This window comes from Macaca mulatta, chromosome 1 (genome assembly GCF_049350105.2).
Source record: "Macaca mulatta isolate MMU2019108-1 chromosome 1, T2T-MMU8v2.0, whole genome shotgun sequence".
Lineage (NCBI taxonomy): Eukaryota > Metazoa > Chordata > Mammalia > Primates > Cercopithecidae > Macaca > Macaca mulatta.
Window position 1 is genome coordinate 215,640,223 of NC_133406.1, and position 22,377 is coordinate 215,662,599.

The 22,377-nt window shown below is 46.5% G+C and overlaps 1 protein-coding gene across 12 annotated transcripts in view; it reads left to right on the forward strand.

The window, feature by feature from the left end:
- The window catches only part of RHCE (Rh blood group, CcEe antigens), a 67,665-nt gene that overhangs the window by 38,486 nt on the left and 6,802 nt on the right, over positions 1-22,377 (forward strand). For 6 of the 12 annotated variants that reach the window (XR_013415106.1, XM_015131109.3, XM_077996671.1 and 3 more), the window contains 4 exon segments: positions 1,171-1,308; positions 4,451-4,584; positions 14,683-14,762; positions 20,218-20,291. Coding sequence is in view for 11 of the 12 variants with exons in the window: in XM_015131109.3 (XP_014986595.3) it covers positions 1,171-1,308; positions 4,451-4,584; positions 14,683-14,762; positions 20,218-20,291 (426 nt within the window). In the remaining variant the exon portion in view is untranslated. 12 annotated transcript variants of the gene reach the window in all.

Here is a 22,377-nt window from a genome sequence, read left to right on the forward strand (position 1 = left end):
TCTCAATGGCTTCATCTGTAAAGTGGGAATTAAGAAATGGTGCATGTAAAGTGCTTAACCGGGAGTAAGTACTAGGCAAACATTAGCTGCTGCTGTTAATACAGACAGGAAATGGTGTGTGTGAGTCTTGTGGGCAAAGATAGGTGAGAGGGGAGACAAAACAGATTCTTGTGATGATGGGGGCAGGGGGTCCAGCCAGTGGTATTGGAGGGAAGTCTGGACAGACCAGTGGTGGGGCTGGGGTGGGAGGGGCTGGAGTGGAAAGAATGTGGCCACAGATGACAGCTTCACAGCAGAATTCAGTGCTAAGAGGAAGTGAGTGGCCATGAGTTCCATGGTGACAGCAAGTCTAAGACATCCAGCAAGGCAGGAGTGGGTGTCAGCTCAGGGAAGCCCAGAGGTTAATCCTAGGTGAGAGCTAAGGGTGTTAGATGAGAGCAAGGCAAGGCTCCGGTTCTGGAGCAGTGAAGGACGTAGCAGAGCTATGACCCAGGAACAAGGCCCAGCTTATTGGAACTGGCCCCAGTCATACAGGGTGGCACAGGCACCACGTAGCCAATAATAATAATAAAAACAATAACAATGATTTGTGTCTACTGGGCATTTATTCATGTTCTATGCCAGACACTGGGCTAAGAGCTTTATATGTGGAAACTCATTTAATCCTTACAATAACCTTATGAAGAAGGTACATCCAAAACCCCATTCTTCTAGGCCAGGTGCAGTGGCTCACACCTGTAATCCCAATATTTTGGGAGGCTGAGGCAGGAGGATTGGTTGAGGCCAGGAATTCAAGACCAGCCCAGGCAACATAGCGAGACCCTGTCTCTAAAATATAAAACAAAAACCCATTCTTCCCACTGCCCAGGGACACATCACTAATAAGTGCAATCGGTGCCAGGATGCTGAGCACCTGGACTTCCCAGCTCATTCCCTAAATGCTGCACAATCAAGGTAACTGTGCCCTGGGCCTAAGAGGCAGTAGTGTGCTGGCCCTCATGTCCATTGATGAAGGACATGTAGTTCCAACACAGGGGAGAGGTGGTTTCAGGATCAGCAAAGCAGGGAGGATGTTACAGGGTTGCCTTGTTCCCAGCGTGCTGGTCACTTGTAGCAAGATGGTGTTCTCTCTCTACCTTGCTTTCTTTACCCAAAGCTATTTCTTTGCAGACTTATATGCACAATGCAGCGTTGGCAGGAGGTGTGGCTCTGAGTGCCTCATGTCACGTGATCCATTCTCCTTGGATTGCCATGGTGCTAGGTCTTGTGGCTGGGCTGATCTCCATCGGGGGAGCCAAGTGCCTGCCGGTAAGAGACTAGACAACTAACCCCCTCTGCTTTGGCTGAAGGCCAGCAGGGTGCTGGGACCTGATGGGCCACTATGCAGTGCACAGCTGCATTAGGCAGGTGTTGGTGCATTCTCATGTTGGCTTCAACACCTAGTGAGGGATCCACCCTGGCTCGGTGGTGCATTTGTTAGGATGCTGGGGAGCAGGTGACAGAACCCATTTGAGCTTGCTTGGGCATTGGGGAGAATTTGTTATAAGGCTACTGGGGTGTCACAGAACTCAAGGACAGGGACTGGAGTGTTGTGGGGAGCCCAGAAGCCCCTGTTTTACTTCTTTCTTTGCTTTTCCTGAATATCTGCTTTATTCTTACTCTATAGACCTGCTTCCTCCTCTTCCACCCCACATGGTGGGATGTAGTTTTTGCTTCAAGAAAGCAGCCTGGTGGAATCTCTTGGCCCCAATCCCAAATTCTCTGGAGAAGGGGCTCTTTGGTTTAACTTGGATAATGCTGTCTTCAGCTGGGGGTGGGCACATCGTGCATACGTGGCTGCTGCTGGGGAACCGTGTAGATGATGTGAGAGGAGCAGCACCCGGAAGAGGGTGCTGGGCGGACGTCCAGGTCGTGTCCACTTCTGATTGTTTAATTCTTCTTCTAAGTGGATGGATCTTTCTTCAATACTCAGCAAATCCTGATCATTCCAGAATAACTCATTATAGCCAATTGGTTATAATGTGCTTCTCTAAGGTTATAATGTGTGTCCCTAAATATTTAGGGACAACAAATCTTCATGGGTTTGAAGACTTGATGGTGGAAAAAGGAGTATATTTTTGAAGGCTGGATTTTGATGAACAGTGATTATTCAGGGGGTCCATTTCAACCTGAAATTAGGAAAAACTGGCCGGGCGCAGTGGCTCACGCCTGTAATCCCAGCACTTTGGGAGGCCGAGACGGGCAGATCGCCTGAGGTCGGGAGTTCAAGACCAGCCTGGTCAACATGGCGAAACCCATCTCTACTAAAAGTACAAAAATTAGCCAGGCATGGTGGCGGGCACCTGTCATCTTAGCTACTTGGGAGGCTGAGATGCGAGAATCACTTGAACCTGGGAGGCAGAGGTTGCAGTGAGCCGACATCGTGCCACTGCACTCCAGCCTGGACGACAGAGCAAGACTCTGTCTCAAAAAAAAAAAGTGTTTTATATACACATTGGAATATTATTTAGCCATAAAGAGAATGAAATCCTGTCATTTGCAGCAACGTGGATGGAACTGGAGGCCATTAAAAAATAAAATAAAATAAATAAGGAAAAACTGATCAATAGTTTGATTTGACCAAAACCAGGGCAAATCTGATTTTCATCTTTGCAAGGGGAGCAAATTTCTTTTATCTCCTCTGGCTTTGAAACCCTGAAATGAAAGGAGGAAAGGCAGAAAAAAGAACACATAGCAAGTTATCGTCAGGCTCAGTGCCCATCACATTCCCTGAGCCTGCTTCCTTGACTTCATCACTGGCAGGACTATTCAAAGATGATTCACTCATTCATCCATATATTCATTCATTCATCATTCCTTCATTCAACACATACGTTTTAACATTCATCCTGCTTTTCAAGCTATAGTTTAGTGAGGGAAATGGATAAACACAATACAGTGTGAGAACAGTTGCAGGGCACATCTAAGCTAGCCCGGGGTGGGTCCGGAAATGCTTCCCGGAGCAGAGGAAACAGTTGACAGCCAAGTGTTGACAGATAAGTAGTATTAGCCAGGGAGAGACATGGGGAATGTATTCCAGGCAGAAGGAACAATGTGTATTAAAGGTTATTGGTAAGAAGAGTGTGTGGCCCAACCAGGAAACAGACATTCTAAAGGCATAGGGTCCACCCAGGAGCATGGTGGACCCAGATCCCTGAAAGATGGGAGGTGCTCAGGCACACTTCCTGGGCTAGTTGAGGAGTCTGGATTTTTATTCTTTTTTTTTTTTTTTTTTTTTTTGAGATGGAGTCTAGTTCTGTCACCCAGGCAGAAGTGGCACAATCTTGGCTCACTGAAGCCTCCACCTCCTGGGTTCAAGTGATTCTCCTACCTCAGCCTCCTGAGTAGCTGGGATTACAGGTGCCCAACACCACGCCTGGCTAATTTTCATGTGTGTATGTATGTGTGTGTGTGTTTGCTGTTGTTGTTGTTTTTTGAGATGGTGTCTCCCTCTGTTGCCCAGGCTGAAGTGCAGTGGTGCGATCTTGGCTCACTGCAAGCTCCGCCTCCTGGGTTCACGCCATTCTCCTGCCTCAGCCTCCCAAGTAGCTGGGACTACAGGTGTCCACCACCATGCCCAGCTAATTTTTTGTGTTTTAGTAGAGACAAGGTTTTGCCATGTTGGACATGCTGGTCTTGAACTCCCAACTTCAGGTGATCCGCCCACTTCGGCCTCCCAAAGTGGTGGGATTACAGGCTTGAGCCACCACGCCCGACCTGGATTTTTATTCTGAAGACTAATGGGGATTCTAAGGAAGGAACCAGCCTGATAGAATATGCATTTGTGTCCACATCTGCTGGCTCACGGCTGTGTGGGAGGCTGAGTGATGGGGAGGAAGGATTACTGAATGGGGATCTGGAGGTGTGGCCTCATGCTTTGTTTCTAACCAGCTGTGTTGTCTTTGGAATGGTGCTTAAATTTGGGCTAGACCAGTGGGTCTCGGTCACCGCCCAGGGGACATCTGACAATGTCTGGAGGCATTCTTGGTTGACATAGTGGGGTGGGGGCTACTACTGGCAGCTAGTGGGGAGAGACCAGGGATGCTGCTTAACATCCCACAGTGCACAGGGCAGCCCCCATCACAAGGAACTATCAGCTGAAACTGTGCATAGTGCCTACACTGGACCCTTGCTACTGAAAGTGTGGCCCGTGGACCAGCAGCATTGGCATCACCTGGGACCTTGTTAGAAATGCTCTTAGACCCCACTCCACATCCACTAAAGCCCACTGTTCATTTCAACAAACTCCCCGATGATGTGAGTGCACATTCAATCTGAGAAGGGCTTCTTTGAGGTGAGCCTTAGTGCCCATCCCCCTTTGGTGGCCCCAGATGCCAAGGGTGTGTGAAAGGGGTGGGTAGGGAATGTGGGTCTCACCTGCCAATCTGCTTATATTAACACTTGTCCACAGGTGTGTTTTAACCGAGTGCTGGGGATTCACGAGAGCCACAGCGTGCACTACACCTTCGGCTTGCCGGCTCTGCTTGGAGAGATCACCTACATTGTGCTGATGGCGCTTCGTGTCGTCTGGGCCAGCAGTAACATGTGGGTCACTGGGCTTACCCGCCATCCCCGTAACACTCCCCTCCAACTCAGGAAGAAATGTGCGCAGAGTCCTTAGCTGGGGCGTGTGCATTCAGGGCCAGGTGCTCAGTTGGCTTCAGTAAATGCTTGTTGGCTGATTTATTCAGAAATTCTGCCCAGCCCCTACCTTGGATAGATTTATCACCTCTCCAGGCCACCTCTTCTTTCCAAATAGAGCAGCCTAGGTGTAGAACAAAGGCGCGAAATCTGAGACCCCACAAAGACAGAGCAGGTCAAATAGGCCCAAGCCAATTAAGACTGTGGTTCAGGTCATGATGCAGAGCTTTGCTGTGGACCTGCTCCCACTGCGTACTAGCTGGGCATGCGGCTTAACCTTTCTCGGCCTCAGTCACCCCATTGTAAATGGAGATAATGATACTGTCTCCGCTCATAGGGCTGTTGGGATGCTACTGGATTTAATAAGCGAATGCAGGAACATGCTAAGCACAGCCCGTCCCTGAGGCCCAGAGGGGTGGACCTTGGCTGAGGTCTCACTGTGAGGTGGGAATGTGGGCCTCCAGACCAGAGGGAGGTCCTATGGCCCCTAGACAGTGGACAGCAATGGTCAGTTTGACACACCAGAGCCCTGGCCATTACCTCCTGGATGTTGTGTGAATATTTTCTGGACATGGCTTATATAAAATGAAAAAGTGAATTGGGTGCAATATAGGGATGGATTTTTAAAGATGAACTGATAGCCTGATGATAATCATATTCACTGATAACATTTACTACTGTTATTGACCGCTTTATAAGTGTTGAGCATTAGGCTAAAAACCATTATATGCGTTTTCTCCTTGAATTCTCACAACTGCCTACTGAGGTATTCTCAGACTCTAAGAAATGATATTTAGGAGAAGTTATCTGCCCAAGATCACTGGGTTGGAACCTGGCTGTAAAAATGGCTGAAGCAGGTGATGAGGAGCTGATGTGTTTGGAGGTGTCTCAGAGAAATCATGGAGGTGCTGGGGTTCCTTCTGGTTCTTGGATGCCTTATACAGAGACAACCGTAGCCCCAAATTATAGGGATCACATAACAGTGGGTGAGACATCCTTGTTTGGGGTGAGGAGGGGATGACCTGTGTGAAGCAAGGCGCCTCTGTCATGGGTTCCAGTGATGTGTCTGCCACTGTCTTAATAACTGTGCAATTCTAAGCAGAAGCTTTCCTCCCTCTGGGCCTGAGAGTTCCCCTCTGTAAGATGAGGACTTGACCTAGCAAGGTCCCACTCGGATGCCTGTAGAGAACAGGCAGGGGAGGTTAGAAAAAAAAAGCCCGTGAAGGAAGGGAGCTCTTCAGCTCGCACCCACCATCACAGTGCAGGGACCCAGGCTCAGTGTTGCCAGATCCAATGACTTCTCAAGAGAAGCTTGAAATCTAGAGTTTTGCATGTGGTCTCCCAAGTACTGGCGGAAAATTCAAGATTGTTAGTAACACTGTGTGGCTAAATTCTGCTTGTGGGCTGTCTAGATCCCCAATTCTATGATTCTGTGGTTCTCTGGAAGCATTGGTTCTCCACAGCGCCTGCGTCACCTGGAAGCTTGTTAGAAATGCAAGCCCTACCTGTGGCCCCACCTCAGACCTACCCAATCAGAAATCTGGGGGTGGGACCTAGCAGTTCATGTTTTAACAAGCCTCACAGGTATTCTCTTGCAAGCTCAAGTTTTAGAACCGCTTACCTATAGCCAAAAAAGAAAAAACCAATCAGTGGTTTGCTGGTAAAGGATTAACTTAACAACTGGCTCTCCAAGAAGATAAAGCCTTGATTGGTAATACTTGCAATTTCTATGGTACAAACGCTTCCCACATGACTGAGTTCAAGCTGTCAAGGAGACATCACTGCACATGGACTTGGGAAGAGATGAGAACAATCAGCCCACTGAGCCTATGGGAACTGGCTCCAGCACATCTCTGCAAGTCAACTCTCATCAGGGTGAGTGAGTTGAGGACCAAGAAGCAGTTATCCTCTTGCCTTTGCAGGACCCAGGCAAAGGGAAGGGCATAGTGACTGATGATCTCTCATCCAGAGGCCTTTGGTCTGCTGAGAGTAAAATGTGTGGGCTTCACCAGGCGTGAAGCCAGCCTTGCAGCCTTAGTCATGGTACTCAAATTCTCTAAATCTCAGTTTTCTATCTGTAAAATGAGAAAATAAGACCTGTGTCACAGGGTTGCTGTGCAGATTTAGCAACAGAACATAGCCCCTTTCTCTATGATGAGTGATGCTGCATCAGTATGAGGACATCTCTATGTAATGGAAAGATGGAGAGAGGATTAAGGGCAAAGTCAGAACACTTAATAGGAACTGTGGATTAGCTACTTGGTGGCATTGGGCAAGTCAGTTAACTTTGTATTAATTCCACAAACAATATTTCCCAATTTACTATTCAGATGAGCATATGTGATTGAGTCAGATGCTGTGATCAGAGCCAGGATGGAGCATTTCTCACAAACTGTGGGATTTTTAAGTGATGGGAAGGCACACTGAAATGGCATTGAATCATGCGGTGCAGATATTATTTTTCAATTCTCAATCCTCTGATTACATCAGGGAGAAAAGAAAGTCCCCACTTAGGCTGAGAATCTCTGTACCCTTCTAGCTGTTGTTAACCACTCTTTTGAATAGCAGAGAAAACCTCAGGCTGCCATATCTGGGAGAGATTTTAGCAACATTTTGTTTTCATTATATCTCTTTTTACAGCTACCTCCCATTTCCCTTCCATTTTAAGCTAGTAACACAATTTTCTTTTAAATTCATTTATTTAAATGTAAAAATAAGTCTATTTGGAGAAAAAAAATTTAAATAGCATCTCTGGAATGCCAATATGGCTAAATTCATGAATGTTGTCCTCAAATGCTGAAATCTGGGAAGCATCTGGCCAAGCTTTGTGGACAGGCCTGCCTAGTTTGAATCCCAAGAGCCACCCATTCCAAGCCACAAAACATTGGAATTCTTGGTTCACTTCCCTAACCTGAACTTGCCCTCTGTGAAATAGGGACACTAATAGCTCACTCACAGGGCTGCTATGAGGACGTGTGTTGAGTGAGGTCTGGCCAGGGAAGACCCCGTGCAGGGAGACTGTTATCATGGTGATGGATTTCTGCTTCATTCATTTCTTTTTCCAGACAGCATCATATAGTATGAGTTGTGGGGTGGCAGTCAGCAGATTTGGGTTTATCCTTTATTCTGCCACTTATTACTTAAAAAACAACAAAAAACAACCCCAACTTATATAGTATAAGCTATATCCAGAAAAGTACAGATATCATACAAGTACCATTTGATGAATCTTCTGATATCCCTACATAACCAACACCCAGAACCTCTTCATGCCTCATTCTAGGATAACCACTAACCTGACTTCTAACAGCATCAGTCAGTTCTTGTCTGTTTTTGTACATTATATATGTGATGGTTTGAATGTGTCCCCCAAATTTCATGTGCTGGAGACTTAATCCTTCAATTCATATGTTGATGGTATTTGGAGGAAGGGCCTTTGGGAGGTAATTAGGATTAGACAAGCTCATGGGGTGAGGTATGATGGGACTGGTGACTAATAAGAAAAGAAAGAGAAATCTGAGCTGGCATGCTCTTGCCCTCTCACCGTGTGATGACTTCTCCATGTTATGATACAGCAAGAAGGCCCTCACCAGATGGTGACACCATGCTTTTGGACTTCTCGGCCTCCAGAACTGTGAGCTAAATAAATTTATATTTCTTTATAATCGCCCAGTTTGATATTTTGTCATAGCAACAGAAAATGGACGAAGAAAGAAAGTTAATGCAAGAAGTAGAGTTTTTGCTGTAACAGATTCCCAAAAATGTAGAAGTGGCTTTGGAACTGGGTGATGGGAATAGGTTGGAAGAGTTTTGAGCAGGCTAGAAAAAACCTGTATTGTGAAGAATGGAGCTTAGGCCAGGCATGGTGGCTCAAGCTTATAATCCCAGCGCTTTGGGAGGCTGAAGCAGGAGGATCACCTGAGGTCAGGAGTTCGAGAACAGCCTGGCTAACATGGTGAAACCCCGTTTCTACTAAAAATACAAAAAATTAGCTGAGCGTGGTGGTGCACACCTGTAATCCCAGCTATTCAGGAGGCTGAAGCAGGAGAATCATTTGAACCCGGGAGGCAGAGGTTGCAGTGAGCTGAGATTGTGCCATTGCACTCCAGCTTGGGCAACAAGAGTGAAACTCCATCTCAAAAAAAAAAAAGAAAGAAAGAATGGAGCATTAAAGACAGTTCTGCAGTTCTGGTGAGGGCTTAAAAGAAGACCCCAGAACTAGGGAAAGTCTGGAACTTCTTACTGGTTACTTAAGTCACTGAGATCAGAATGCTGATAGAAATGTGACTGGTAAAGGCCATTCTGATGAGGTCTCAAATGGAACTGAAGAACCACGTGTTGGAAACTGGAGCAAAGGTCATCCTTTTTATACAGAAGCAAAGATCTTAGCTGAACTTCATCTGTGCCAGAGTGATTTATGGAAGGCAGAAAATTGTGTAGGTCAGGCCGGGCGCGGTGGCTCAAGCCTGTAATCCCAGCACTTTGGGAGGCCGAGACGGGCGGATCATGAGGTCAGGAGATCGAGACCATCCTGGCTAACATGGTGAAACCCCGTCTCTACTAAAAATACAAGAAAATTAGCCGGGCGAGGTGGCAGGCGCCTGTAGTCCCAGCTACTCGGGGGGCTGAGGCAGGAGAATGGCGTGAACCCGGGGGAGCGGAGCTTGCAGTGAGCCGAGATCGCGCCACTGCACTCCAGCCTGGGGCACAGAGCAAGACTCCGTGTCAAAAAAAAAAAAAGAAAAAAAGAAAATTGTGTAGGTCAGCCATGTTGTAGAGAATGAAAGAACATTTTCAGCTGAGAAAACAAAGTGAGGATGTGACCAAGCTACCGATTCATAAGAAAATTAGTACACATAGAACAAAGCCAGAGGCCGTTCATCAGGACAAGGGAGAAAAACTCCAAAGGCATTTCAGAGATCTTCAAGGCTGCCCCTCCTGTTACTGGCCCAGAGTTTTAAGAGGGCAGAATGGTTTGGAATGACCAGCTGCTGCCCAGGCTGCCTTGGTCTCTGCTCCCCACATTCTGGTGCAGCATTCCTCAGCCATCCCAGCTGTGGCTCAAGTGGCCCCAGGTGTGATGTGGAAGGTAAAAGTCATAAACCTTGGCAGCATCCACATGGCACTAATTTTGAAGGTGTGCAGAATGCAAAAGCTGAGGGGGCATTGCCTTCTTCCACCTGTATTTCAAAGGATGCTATGAACAGCCACCACAGAGAGCCCCCTAGCAGAGCAGTGTCTAGTGGAGCTACAAGGGTGGGGCCACTGCCAATTCCCCAGAACGGGAGAGCTATCATAGTGCAATGCCAGCTTGGGAGAACTGCAGGCATGAGACTCCAACCTGTGAGAACTGCAGCATGGGCAGAGCCCAGCAAAACCACAGGGGCAGGGCTCCCCAAAGCTTCGGGGGTCCAAATTTCATAGTGTGCCCAGGAGGTGGCACATAGAGTAAAAGATCATTCTGAAGGTTTAAGGTTTAATGTTGTTTTCTATGTTGGGTTTTGTACTTTCTTGGAACCAGTTACCCTTTTTTCCTTGCCTCTTTTTCCTTTTAGAATGGGAATGTCTGTCCTATGCCTGTTCTACTGTTGTATTTTGGAAGTAGATAACTTGTTTTGATTTAACAGGCTTACAGCCAGAGGGAATCTCCCATAATGAATTGTATCTTAAGTCTCACCCACATCTGATTTAGATGAGACCATGGACTTTGGACTTTTGAGTTGGTGCTGGAACAAGTTAAGACTTTGGGGGTTGTCTAAATGTGGTGTTTCATGCCTGTAATCCCAGTGATTTGGGAGGCCGAGGTGGGAGGATTGCTTGAGCCCAGGAGTTCAAGACCAGCCTGGGCAACATAGTGAGACCTGTCTCTGCAAAAAATAAAAATAAAAAAATTAGCCAGGCATTGTGGCATGTGCCTGTAGTTCTAGCTACTTAGGAAGCTGAGGTGAGAGGATCACTTGATCCCAGGAGTTTGAGACTGCGGTGAGCTATGGTCATGCCACTGCATTCCAGCCAGGGCAACAGAGTGAGATTCTGTCTCTACAAACAAAATTAAATAAACGTAGCTGGATATGGTAGCACACATCTGTGGTCCTAGCTACTCAGGAGGCTGAGACAGGAGAATTACTTGAGCCCAGGAGTTTGAGGCTGCAGTGAGCTATGATCATGCCACTGCATTCCAACCTGGATGATAGAGTGAAATCCCATCTCTAAAAAAAAAACTTTGGGGCTCTTGAGATGAATTTTGCATGTGAGAAGGACATGCATTTTGGGGGCTGAGGCAGAATGCTCTGGTTTGAATGCATCCCTCAAATTTCATGTGTTGGAAACTTAATTTCTAAATTCATGCGTTGATGAAATTGGAGGTGAGGTCTTTGGGAGGTAACTAGGATTAGATAAAGTTATCAGGGTGGGGCCCCTATGATGAGACTGGTGGCTTACAAGAGGAAGAGAGACCTGAGCTGACATGCTCTTGCCCTCTTGCCATGTGATACCCTCTGCCATGTTATGGCACAAGAAGAAGGTCCTCAACAGATGCCAGCAGCATGCTCTTGGACTTCCCAGCCTCCAGAACCATGAGCTATATATACTTATTTTATAAATTACCCATTCTGTGGTATTCTGTTATAGCAACAGAAAATGAACTGAGATAATATACATGGAATCATACAGTAAGTCTGTGCTTTTGTATGCTTTTTTACTCAACATTGTAGTTGTGAGATTCGTCCAGGTTGTTAAGCATTGCTGTACCCTTTTTCCACTGGGATATAGTGTTGTGTTATGCTTGGGTCTTAATTTATAAAGGTGACTGAGTGACATTTTCTTCTAGTATTATTGGAAGGAAAGTTTTGTTGTTCACAGTTCCCCTGTAAATAAGAGGCAGAACACATCATGCAGGGCCACACAAAACTGTATCACCCAGGGACCAGGCAGCAGAAGGAGAGGGGGAACTGGGACTACGCCTTTATGAAAAAGAGTGGTGGGAGAGTAACTGGGTGAGGGCATCCACTAATGGCCAGGAAGTGAAAACACTTATGTTGGAGTTTGTAGCTGAGGGGTTTATGAATTTCCCATGCCTGAGAAAGCTGACTTGCAAGAAAATGAGATAAACAACTTTGGCCATTAGTGTGGCCCCGTGATAAATGAATGCCAAGTAGACAAATAGAGAATCTGAGAAAAGATAGTTGGAACAAGTGTGCCATTGTGTGAATACAGCAGAATTTATTTATCCATTATTGAGGAAGATTGGGTAGTTTCCAGTTTGGAGCTATTAGGAATATTCTAGTATTGCTCCTATGAACATTCTAGCACTTTTATTTTTGGAACACACGAATGCACTTCCATTGATTATATGCCTAGAAGTGAAATTGTTGAATTATACAGTATTCACACAGTCAGCTTTAGTGGCTACTGCTAAACAATTTTCTCTAGTAGTTTGTGCCAATCTAATCCCCAGTAGTATATACAGAAGCTCCTTTTACTCCACATTTTGCCAACACTTGGTGTTTTCCTGCTTTATGATTAGTCATTTAGGAATCAAACCTGTTGCTTAAATTTTGCTATCTCTAATAACTAACTAAATGGAGCACTTTTCATCTGATTTTGGACAGTTGAATATCTTTTCTTGTGAAATGTCTATTCAAGTTAGTTTGCCCATTTTCTATGGTGGTGTTTGGTCTTTTCTTACTGATTTGTAGGAATTTCTTACGTATCCTGAATATGAATCCCACTTTGTGGGTTACCTTTTTCCTTCTTTCTTTCTTTTTGAAAAGGAGTCTCCCTCTGTCACCCAGGCTGGGATGCAGTGGCGCTAGCTCACTGCAACCTCTTCCTCCCAGGTTCAAGCAATTCTCATGCTTCAGCCTCTTGAGTAGCTTAGATTACAGGCACATGCCACCATGCCCAGCTAACTTTTGTATAGACGAAATAATTTTTGGTAGAAACAGAGTTTTGCCATGTTGGCCAGGCTGATCTTGAACTCCTGGCCTCAACTTTGGCCCACCTTGGCCTCCCAGAGTCCCAGGATTACAGGTGTGAGCCACCGTGCCCAGCCCACCTTTTACTTTCTTAATGGTGTCTTTTGAACAAGAGAGACTCTTAATTTTAATATAGTCCAATTTATCATTGTTCCCTTTATGTTTAGTTCTTTTATGTCCTGTTTAAGAATTTTTGCAGCTGGCGTGGTGGCTCATGCCTGTAATTCCAGCACTTTGGGAGACTGAGGCAGGCAGATCACGAGGTCAAGAGATCAAGATCATCCTGGCCAACATGGTGAAACCCCATCCCTACTAAATATACAAAAAATTAGCCGGGCATGGTGGCTGACTCATGCCTATAGTCTCAGCTACTTGGGAGGCTGAGGCAGGAGAATAGCTTGAACCTGGGAGGCAGAGGTTGCAGTGAGCTGAGATCACGCCACTGCACTCCAGCCTGGTGACAGAGCAAGACTCACAACTCAAAAAAAAAAAAAAAAAAAAAAAGAAATTTTGCAAGGTCATGCAGATGTCCCCCTGAATTTTTTCTAAAAATCACTTAATATTAGATCAATGAATTGAGTAATTGACTCCATTTTTCAGTCATTCAATAAACATTTCCCTGAGGTTTTGATAACCTGAACTGTGTTTGGTGCTGGAGAGGAAGCAAACTATTGAAGATATACAAAGATGGCAAAGATGAGGGCCTGGAGCTTGCCATGCGGATGGGGGGATGGCTGCCTGAATGGTTGGGCAGGTAGTTGTTGATATCTGCACTCACTACTTGAGCAGCAGGGTGGCAACTCTTTTTATCTTTTTAATTTATTTTTCTAGTCTCAGGGTAGTTCTTTTCAATTCTCTCCACTCCCCCATGATCTCATGAAGTAGGAATTGCCATTATTTCCCCCACTTTATAAGGAACGATCAGTAAAGACAGGTAAGATAACCAAATGACATACAAGGGGGGTCCACCCCACGAGGCTGCAGGCTTGGGGCTTTGCTTTGTCTTAAAAATGAGAAGATGAGCTGCCCACCTGTTGAGACAAGAAATAGGAAAGGCTTAAAAAACTGGCTTGTTGTGTACAACTATCCGTGGGGCTGCAGTGAAGGCAGTTCCCAGGTGCAGGCTGAACCCTGGCACAATCACATTTAGCATCCAAGGCCCCCCTAATATCTTAATCTTTGAATTGAACCCCTGGGGTTGCCTTGAAGGGGAGAGGTCCTGGAAGTATGTTCAAGGGGTAAGGACGGGCAGGGAGATGGGTCTGAAAGCCAAGCTCTACCCCACCCACCTTGCCCCAAGAGAAATAGAACCTTCATCTTTAATTGCCTGATGAGAAAACTGGGGGCTGGCCAGACGTGGTGGCTCATGCCTGTAATCCCAGCACTTTGGGAGGCTGAGGTGGGCAGATCACTTGAGGTCAGGAGTTCAAGACCAGCCTGGTCAACATGGTGAAATCCCATCTCTATTAATAATACAAAAATTAGCCAGGTATGGTGGCATGTGCCTATAGTCCCAGCTACTTGAGGCACAAGAATCGCTTGAACCTGAGGGGCAGAGGTTGCAGTGAGCCGAGATCGTGCCACTGCACTCCAGTCTGGACGACAGAGTGAGATTCCGTTTCACAAAACAACAACAACAACCAAAAAAAAAAAAAAAGAGAGAGAGAGAGAAAACTGGAGGCTCTGAGAGGTTAAGGGACTTGCCCAGGGTCTTGCAGTTAGTAAGTGACAGAGCTGGCACTTGAGCTTGGGTTTTCTGACTCCTGGTCTGGTTCATTATCCACAAGGTGCTGAGAACTAAAATAAGCCACAGACGATCTTGGAATCTCCTTCCCCTCCCTCCCTCCCACAGGTCTGCATGGCTTTTGGGGAAAATGACAGGGGAATGTACCAGCTAGGAAGAGGACCCTTGTTTTCCTCATGGCCCTTCCTGGCAATGGCACTACTGACACCAACAGTCCTTTTTGTCCCTGATGACCTCTGCTGCCTGATGCCCAAGTGACCACCTCTGCTTTGTCATTTCTAGGATCGGCTTCCAGGTCCTTCTCAGCACTGGGACACTCAGCTTGGCCATGGCGATGAGTATCACATCTGGTCTCCTGACAGGTCAGTGTGAGGCCACCTTTCTTCCACCATTGCCTAGGACACAGCACCTACATCCAGAGCACACCCTGCCGTGTGGCTGGATGTATTTGTGCCCCATCTCCTTCCCTGAGGATCACATAATTTCATAATTGGAAAGGTCCTTAGAGGTCACCTGCTGCTGATGTGGACTGTGAGGCCAGGGAAGGGAAGGGACATCCCTGAGGTTATAAGTAGGGTGAGTGGCAACATTGCAGACTTTTGAACCCAGGGCTGATGATCACACTCAGTTTTGCACAGAAGCCTGAGAAAATCCTTACACACAAAAGCCTACCTTTTATTTCTGAGGACACCCATAATACTATTTTATTCAACAGATATTTATTCAATATCCACTATGAGCCAGGCACTGGGGACACAGCTGTGAGCAAAACAAATTCTCTGACTTCATAGAACTGACCTTCTAGTGGGGGAAAGTATTAACAATAAATAGACAAATAAGTGTCTACTATGTCAGATGGTAATAAGTGGCTGTGAAGACAGAGCAAACTAGAGAGACATAGAGTCAGTGTGGGATGGGGTGTTCTTTTAGAGGGGTGGTCAGGGAGGGGTTATCTGAGTAGTTGGCTTTTAAGCAGAGGCCCCAGTGAAGAGGAGGGAGATATGCCATGCATTTAGTTAGGGGAAGAACCTTCCATGAAAATAGGATGGCAAGTGCAAAGGCCCTGAGGCAGGAGCATGCTTTGTGTGTTGAGGGAACAGTAAGGAGACCAGTGTGGTTGGTGTGAATGGAGTGAGAAGGAGTGGCAGGGGTTGAGGGCAGAATGGTAGCGAGGAGCAGGCCCTTATAAAAGATGGGAAGCCACTGGAGATCTTTCAACAAAGGAGTGAAGTATGTTTCTGCTCTTGCAATACAATAGAACAGCAAAAAATCTTGGGGAGTTGCTAATTAGTCAGTTTTACTTATAGGCCAGGTGAAAATATGTGGCTATGTGCAGTGGCTCACACCTGTAATCCCAGCACTTTGGGAGACCGAACTGGGAAGATCACCTGAGGTCAGGAGTTCGAGACCAGCCTGGCCAACATGGTGAAACCCCGTCTCTACTAAAAATACAAAAATTAGCCAGGCGTGGTGGCGGGCGCCTATAATCCCAGCTGCTTGGGAGGCTGAGGCAGGAGAATTGCTTGAACCTGGGAGGCAGAGATTGCAGTGAGCCGAGACTCTGGAAAAAAAAAAAAAAAGGAAAAAAGAAAAAACACATTCAGGCCGGGAGCAGTGGCTTACACCTGTAATCCCAGCACTTTGGGAGGCTGAGGCGGGCAGATCACCTGAGGTCAGGAGTTTGAGACCAGCCTGACCAACATGGCAAAACCCTGTCTCTACCAGAAATACAAAAATTAGCCAGGCGTGGTGGCATGTGCCTGTAGTCCCAGCTACTTGGGAGGCTGAAGTAGGGGAATGGCTTGACCCCAAGAGGTGGAGGTTACAATGAGCTGAGGTTGCACCACTGCCGTCCAGCCTAGGCGAGAGTGAGACTGTCTCAAAAAAAGAAAAAAAGAAAGAAAATATACATTCCATCCAGAACTGTTCACCTTTATTCTATAAGCAAACATCTTTTATTGGTTAGACACCCATATACGTGTCCCTAAGCAGGAGGTGGATGCCAAATAAGAGACAAATGACATAAGACACTATGAGTTGTGTGACGTCGGGCATGTCACTTCACTCCTTCTGAGCCTTGGTTAGCTTCTCTGTAAAATGAAAGGATTATAATAACTAAGCTGGCTTCCTTCCAGCTTTAACAAACTATATGGAGGTACTTTTTGGAGTTACCTGGGTAATTTCTGAGCATGAGATTGGCTAGAATTCCTTTAATATACCAGTGTTGGGCCTTAGCTTTCGGCAGAGTCTGTGTGAAGAAGCAGAGGCGGAGTAGAGTTAATTCCGTAAGTTAACGTTCAGTTCGTGGCAGCTGGCAATCCAACCCTGGGAAAGGCTGCCGGATTTAGCAAAACTGCAAGGTGTCTGTTTTTAAATTCGAAATGAATTGGGTATCCTGCATTTTATTTGGCAACTGTATCCCGGGAATCACACTGTTCACTGTTATCACTGGTATGTTCAAAGTGGTGCTGACTTGTGCTCTGTCTTGTAAGGTACCTGGGGGTCTTTTTTTTGAGACGGAGTCTCCGCTCTGTTGCCCGGGCTGGAGTGCAGTGGCGCGATCTCAGCTCACTGCAAGCTCTGCCTCCCAGGTTCATGCCATTCTCCTGCCTCAGCCTCCCGAGTAGCTGGGACCACAGGCGCCCGCCACCACGCCCGGCTAATTTTTTGTATTTTTAGTAGAGACAGGGTTTCACCGTGTTAGCCAGGATGGTCTCGATCTTCTGACCTCGTGATCTGCCTGCCTCAGCCTCCTAAAGTGCTGGGATTACAGGCATGAGCCACCGCGCCTGGCCCTAGGGGTCTTATGCTTCACTGGAGTCAAAAAAGATGAACAGAGGAAAAGACAATCATATTGTTCCTTTAAGAGTTAAGACCAACAGGCTTTCCTCTTTATATGTTGTTTTTGACATTAGCGAACTGGTGATTAAAAACAACTTGGGTGGCTCATACTTGTAATCCCAGCACTTTGGGAAGCTGAAGCAGGAGAATAGCTTGAGGCCAGGAGTTCAAGACCAGCCAGGGCAACATAGTGAGACCCCATCTCTACAAAAGATACAAAAAATTAGCCAGATGTGGTGGTACACCTGTAGTCCCAGCTACTCCGGAGGCTGAGATGGGAGGATCAGTTGAGCCTGGAGGCAGAAGTTGCAGTGAGCTGAGATCGTGCCATTGCATACCAGCCTAGACAACAGAGTGAGACCCTATCTCAGAAAAGGAAACAAAACAACTTGGACAATGGAAGGGGGAAAAATTCCCTCAAGCAGCCAAAATTGCACCAAATGGATTCCCAGAAGCCAAGCACTTAACTTGTTAATTGACCTATTTGGAGCCTGTCTGTACTTATTTAAGAAACAATCCTATAAAGCATAGTTATTGGATTTCTCAGCTCAGGTAGATTAGAAATAGCAGATTAGAGGTGGGCTAGGTTTCTAGAGGTAAAGTACACCAGCAGAAGTTAGAAGTGAAAGCAAAGAGCCTAACACAAGAAGATAAATTCTTTTTTTTTTTTTTTTTTGAGACAGAATTTTGCTTTTGTTGCACAGGCTGGAGTGCCGTGGCACTATCTCGGCTTACCGTGTAACCTCCGCCTCCTGGGTTCAAGTGATTCTCCTGCCTCAGTCTCCTGAGTAGCTGGGATTACAGGCATGCACCACTACGCCCGGCTAATTTTGTATTTTTAGTAGAGACAGGGTTTCTCCATGTTGGTCACACTGGTCTTGAACTTCCGACCTCAGGTGATCTGCCCGCCTTGGTCTCCCAAAGTGCTGGGATTACAGGCGTGAGCCACTGCGCCTGGCTGAGAAATTCTTAAAACTGGACACAAGAACACAAAACGCTTGGGCTGCTGAGAGATTAGACCAACAACCCTCCATGGCTACACACCTTTTCCACATTATATGGCACGTTATAAGTGGGTATTCCTTTTTTTTTTTTTTTTTTTTTTTTTTTTGAGACTGAGTCTGGCTCTGTCGCCCAGGCTGGAGTGCAGTGGCCGGATCTCAGCTCACTGCAAGCTCCGCCTCCCGGGTTTACGCCATTCTCCTGCCTCAGCCTCCGGAGTAGCTGGGACCACAGGCGCCCGCCACCTCGCCCGGCTAGTTTTTTGTATTTTTTAGTAGAGACGGGGTTTCACCGTGTTAGCCAGGATGGTCTCGATCTCCTGACCTTGTGATCCGCCCGTCTCGGCCTCCCAAAGTGCTGGGATTACAGGCTTGAGCCACCGCGCCCGGCATAAGTGGGTATTCCTAGTGATAGTTCTGATTTTTTTTTTTTAGAAAAAGTCTAAATATGTTTAGTGTTGTCTCAGAAGACAAAATATATTTTAGACAGATATTCCTCAGTGATGAGTAAGCCTCAGCTATCTGGAAAATTCATGCAGGTGCCAGAGATCATTACTGAGTAATTCAAGCTAACTGCGTCATATGCTGGTGGTACCCTGCATGCCAATATCACCTAAGGGAAGCACCGCGAAAGGGAAATTTGAATCTCACTAAGCACTCGCCCGTTCACGTTAACCACGCTGGAACTGATCATCCTTAATAATACACAGATAAATCTATCAGGAGCATTTCCTTGCTTCCTGTGAAAGGAAGCACTCATTCCATGTGTCCCGTGAAATTCAGCCAACTTCCAGAAGCTGGAGGAATACATATGGCCAAGCTATCTGGGCAGAGAGTAGACGGAAAATGGAGGCTGGGCACAGTGGCTCACACCTGTAATCGCACCCTTTGGAAGGCAAAGGCGGGCAGATCACTTGAGCTCAGGTGTTCAAGACCAGCCTGGGCAACACGGCGAAACCCCGTCTCCGCAAAAAATACAAAAAAAAAAAAAAAAAAAAAATGAGCTGGTTATGGTAGCACACACTTGTGGTCCCAGCCACTTGGGAGGCTGAGGTGGGAGGATTGCTTGAGCCCAGGAGTTTGAGGCTGCAATGAGCTGTGATTGTGCCAGTGCACTCCAGCCTGGATAACAGAATGAGACCCTGTCCTAAAAACAAAAAATAAAAGATACTTAAAGAGATGGGGAAAAGGAAGGGCAGGCACCAAAGCATATTATAAGCTACTTTCCTAACTACACAAGTGGAATCTTAAACTGAGGTTCTCGGGAGTTGACTGGAGCCAGAGAAGACAGACCTATAGGAGCACCCAATTGGAGTAACCCTCTGTAGTAGCCTGTATGTCTTACACGGATCAGCTTTCAGGGGGCCCTTCTACTCCATCTGGGGAAGGACATCAGATGTGTGGTTCTCATGTACTGCTCAGTGCACTGCCATTCCCAGTTCTTTTTTAAAAAAAAATGTCTACAGAATCGGCCAGATGCTATGCCTTATGCCTATAATACTAGCACTTTGGGAGGCCAAGGTGGGTGGATCACCTGAGGTCAGGAGTTCTAGACTAGCCTGGCCAACATGGTGAAACCCTGTCTCTACTGAAAAAAAAAAAAGTTAGCTGGATGTGGTGGCAGGCGCCTATAATCCCAGCTACTTGGGAGGCTGAGGCAGGAGAATCGCTTGAAACTGGGAGGCAGAGGTTGCAGTGAGCCAAGATCATGCCATTGTACTCCAGCCTGGGCGATAGAGCGAGACTCTGTCTCAAAATAAAATATAAAATAAAAATAAAATAAAATAAAATAAAATGTCTACAGAATTAAGCTGGTCCAGGAATGATGGGGCTTCCTTTTATTTGTCTTTCAATTGTGGGAGAAAAAGGATTTCTATTGAGATACTGTCATTTTGACACACAATATTTCGATTAATCTTGAGATTAAAAATCCTGTGCTCCAAAAGTTTTAACATTTAATTATGCATTTAAACAGGTTTGCTTCTAAATCTCAAAATATGGAAAGGACCTCATGTGGCTAAATATTTTGATGACCAAGCCTTCTGGGAGGTAAGATTTTTCACCTATTAATGTGATAGATTTTGAGTGCGTGAACTTAAAAACATACTTGGGTATATATGTTGACTTGCTGTTTTTGAGTAAAATGGAAACAAAAATGAAGTAAGGAACAGCAGGAGGAACTGGAGGAGGAACAAATCCATGATATGCGTGTGTGGGGGAGGATGGCGGGGAGGTGGCAAAAGTCACCATTTCCCTGATGCCTCAAATTCATTCACAGTCAGGGATGAGACAGCTGCCACTGGCTGCACTTCCCCTTCCCATCTGCAGTCCTCAACATAGCCAAATAGTTTGACATTCAGGTGGCAGAACCCTGCAAGGCAAGAGCAGGAAGAAACCTCAAGCCTTGGAGTCCAACCCCTTTTTTGACAGATGCTAAGAGTGGAGATATGACTTACCAAGATCTTACAGCTGGCTGGGCGCGGTGGCTCACGCCTGTAATCCCAGCACTTTGGGAGGCTGAGGTGGGCGATCACCTGAGGCCAGGAGTTTGAGACCAGCCTGGCCAACATGTTGAAACCCCATCTCTACTAAAAATACAAAAGTTAGCTGGGCGTGGTGCCACATGCCTGTAATCCCAGTTACTCGGGAGGCTGAGGCAGGAGAATCGCTTGAAATCAGGAGGCGGAGGCTGCAGTGAACCAAGATCGCGCCACCGCACTCCAGCCTGGGCGACAAGAGCTGACACTGTGTCTCAAAAAAAAAAAAAAAAAAAAAAAATCTTACAGTGTGTGAGTATCCAGGCTGAGTCCTGAACACAGCTCTTGATAAATGGTAACAGGCAGGCACAAAAAAATGTGTTGTACAGGAATCTGAGATCACTTAGCAAAGGGACATAGAGCTCAAACAACTCAGCAGCTGCTGAGGGTCCCGTGTTACATTGTAGTGTTTGTTGTTGAGACTGTGCTAGAAAGAAGGTAAAGAAGGTTGGGGCTCACTCCCTGCCCCCTTCCCACTCTTCTCCCTTTGACCTACTCATAGTTTACGCAGCACTCTGATGTGTCCCCTTAGGCCATCCTCTAGTCAATGCTGTGGGTAGGCTGGACCAGCAGGGACCTGTATTGTCACAGTAAGTCCAGGCCAACAGAGGTCAGACTGCCGCCCGGTGTTGTACCTTTGTGAGTGGCAGAGCCAAGCCAGAACCCAGGCCTTCTGAATCCCAGGCCAATGTTTGCCCCACCCAGCATCCAAGATGTTGCTCACTAAGGGGACAGAGAAGCAGCCTTATTATGGGCCTGGACACCTGTGCCTGAGGGATCAAGCAGAGAGAACCTGAGGAGAGACCCTGCCCCTTCTTTTCCTTCTCCTTCCTCTCCTTTCTCCTTCCTCTTCTTCCTCTTCAAATAACTTTTTGAGGTATAACTGGCAATCAATTGTACATATTTAGGCCGGGTGTGGTGGCTTATGCCTGTAATCCCAGCACTTTGGGAGGCCAAGGCGGGTGGATCACTTGCGATCAGGAGTTTGAGACCAGCCTGGGCAACATGGTGAGACTCCGTCTCCACTAAAAATATAAAAATCAGCCAGATGTGATGGCAGGTGTCTGTAATCCCGGCTACTCGGGAGGCTGAGGCAGGAGAATCACTTGAACCTGGGAAGCGAAGTTTGCAGTGAGCCCAAATCATGCCACTGCACTCCTGCCTGGGTGGCAGAGCAAGACTTTGTCTCAAAAACAGAACAATTGCACATATTTAAAGTATATAATTTGATACATTTTAACGTATTTGTACACCCAAGAGACCAACACCACCATCAAAACAAGGAGCACACTCATCACTTCCACACACTTCCTCCTGCTCCTTTGAAATTCCTCCCTCCCTATCCACCTGGTTCCACCCACAGGCAACCACTGAACTACTTTCTGTCACTACAGATGGTTTGCATTTTCTGTAATTTTTTGGTTTGAGACAGGGTCTCACTCTGTCACCCAGACTGTAGTGCAGTGACGCCATCATGGCTCACTGTAGCCTCAACCTCCCCAGGTTCAGGTGATCCGCCCCCCCTTACCTCCTGAGTAGCTAGGACCACAGGTGCATGCCACCATGCCAGGCTAATTTTTGTATTTTTTGTTTGTTTG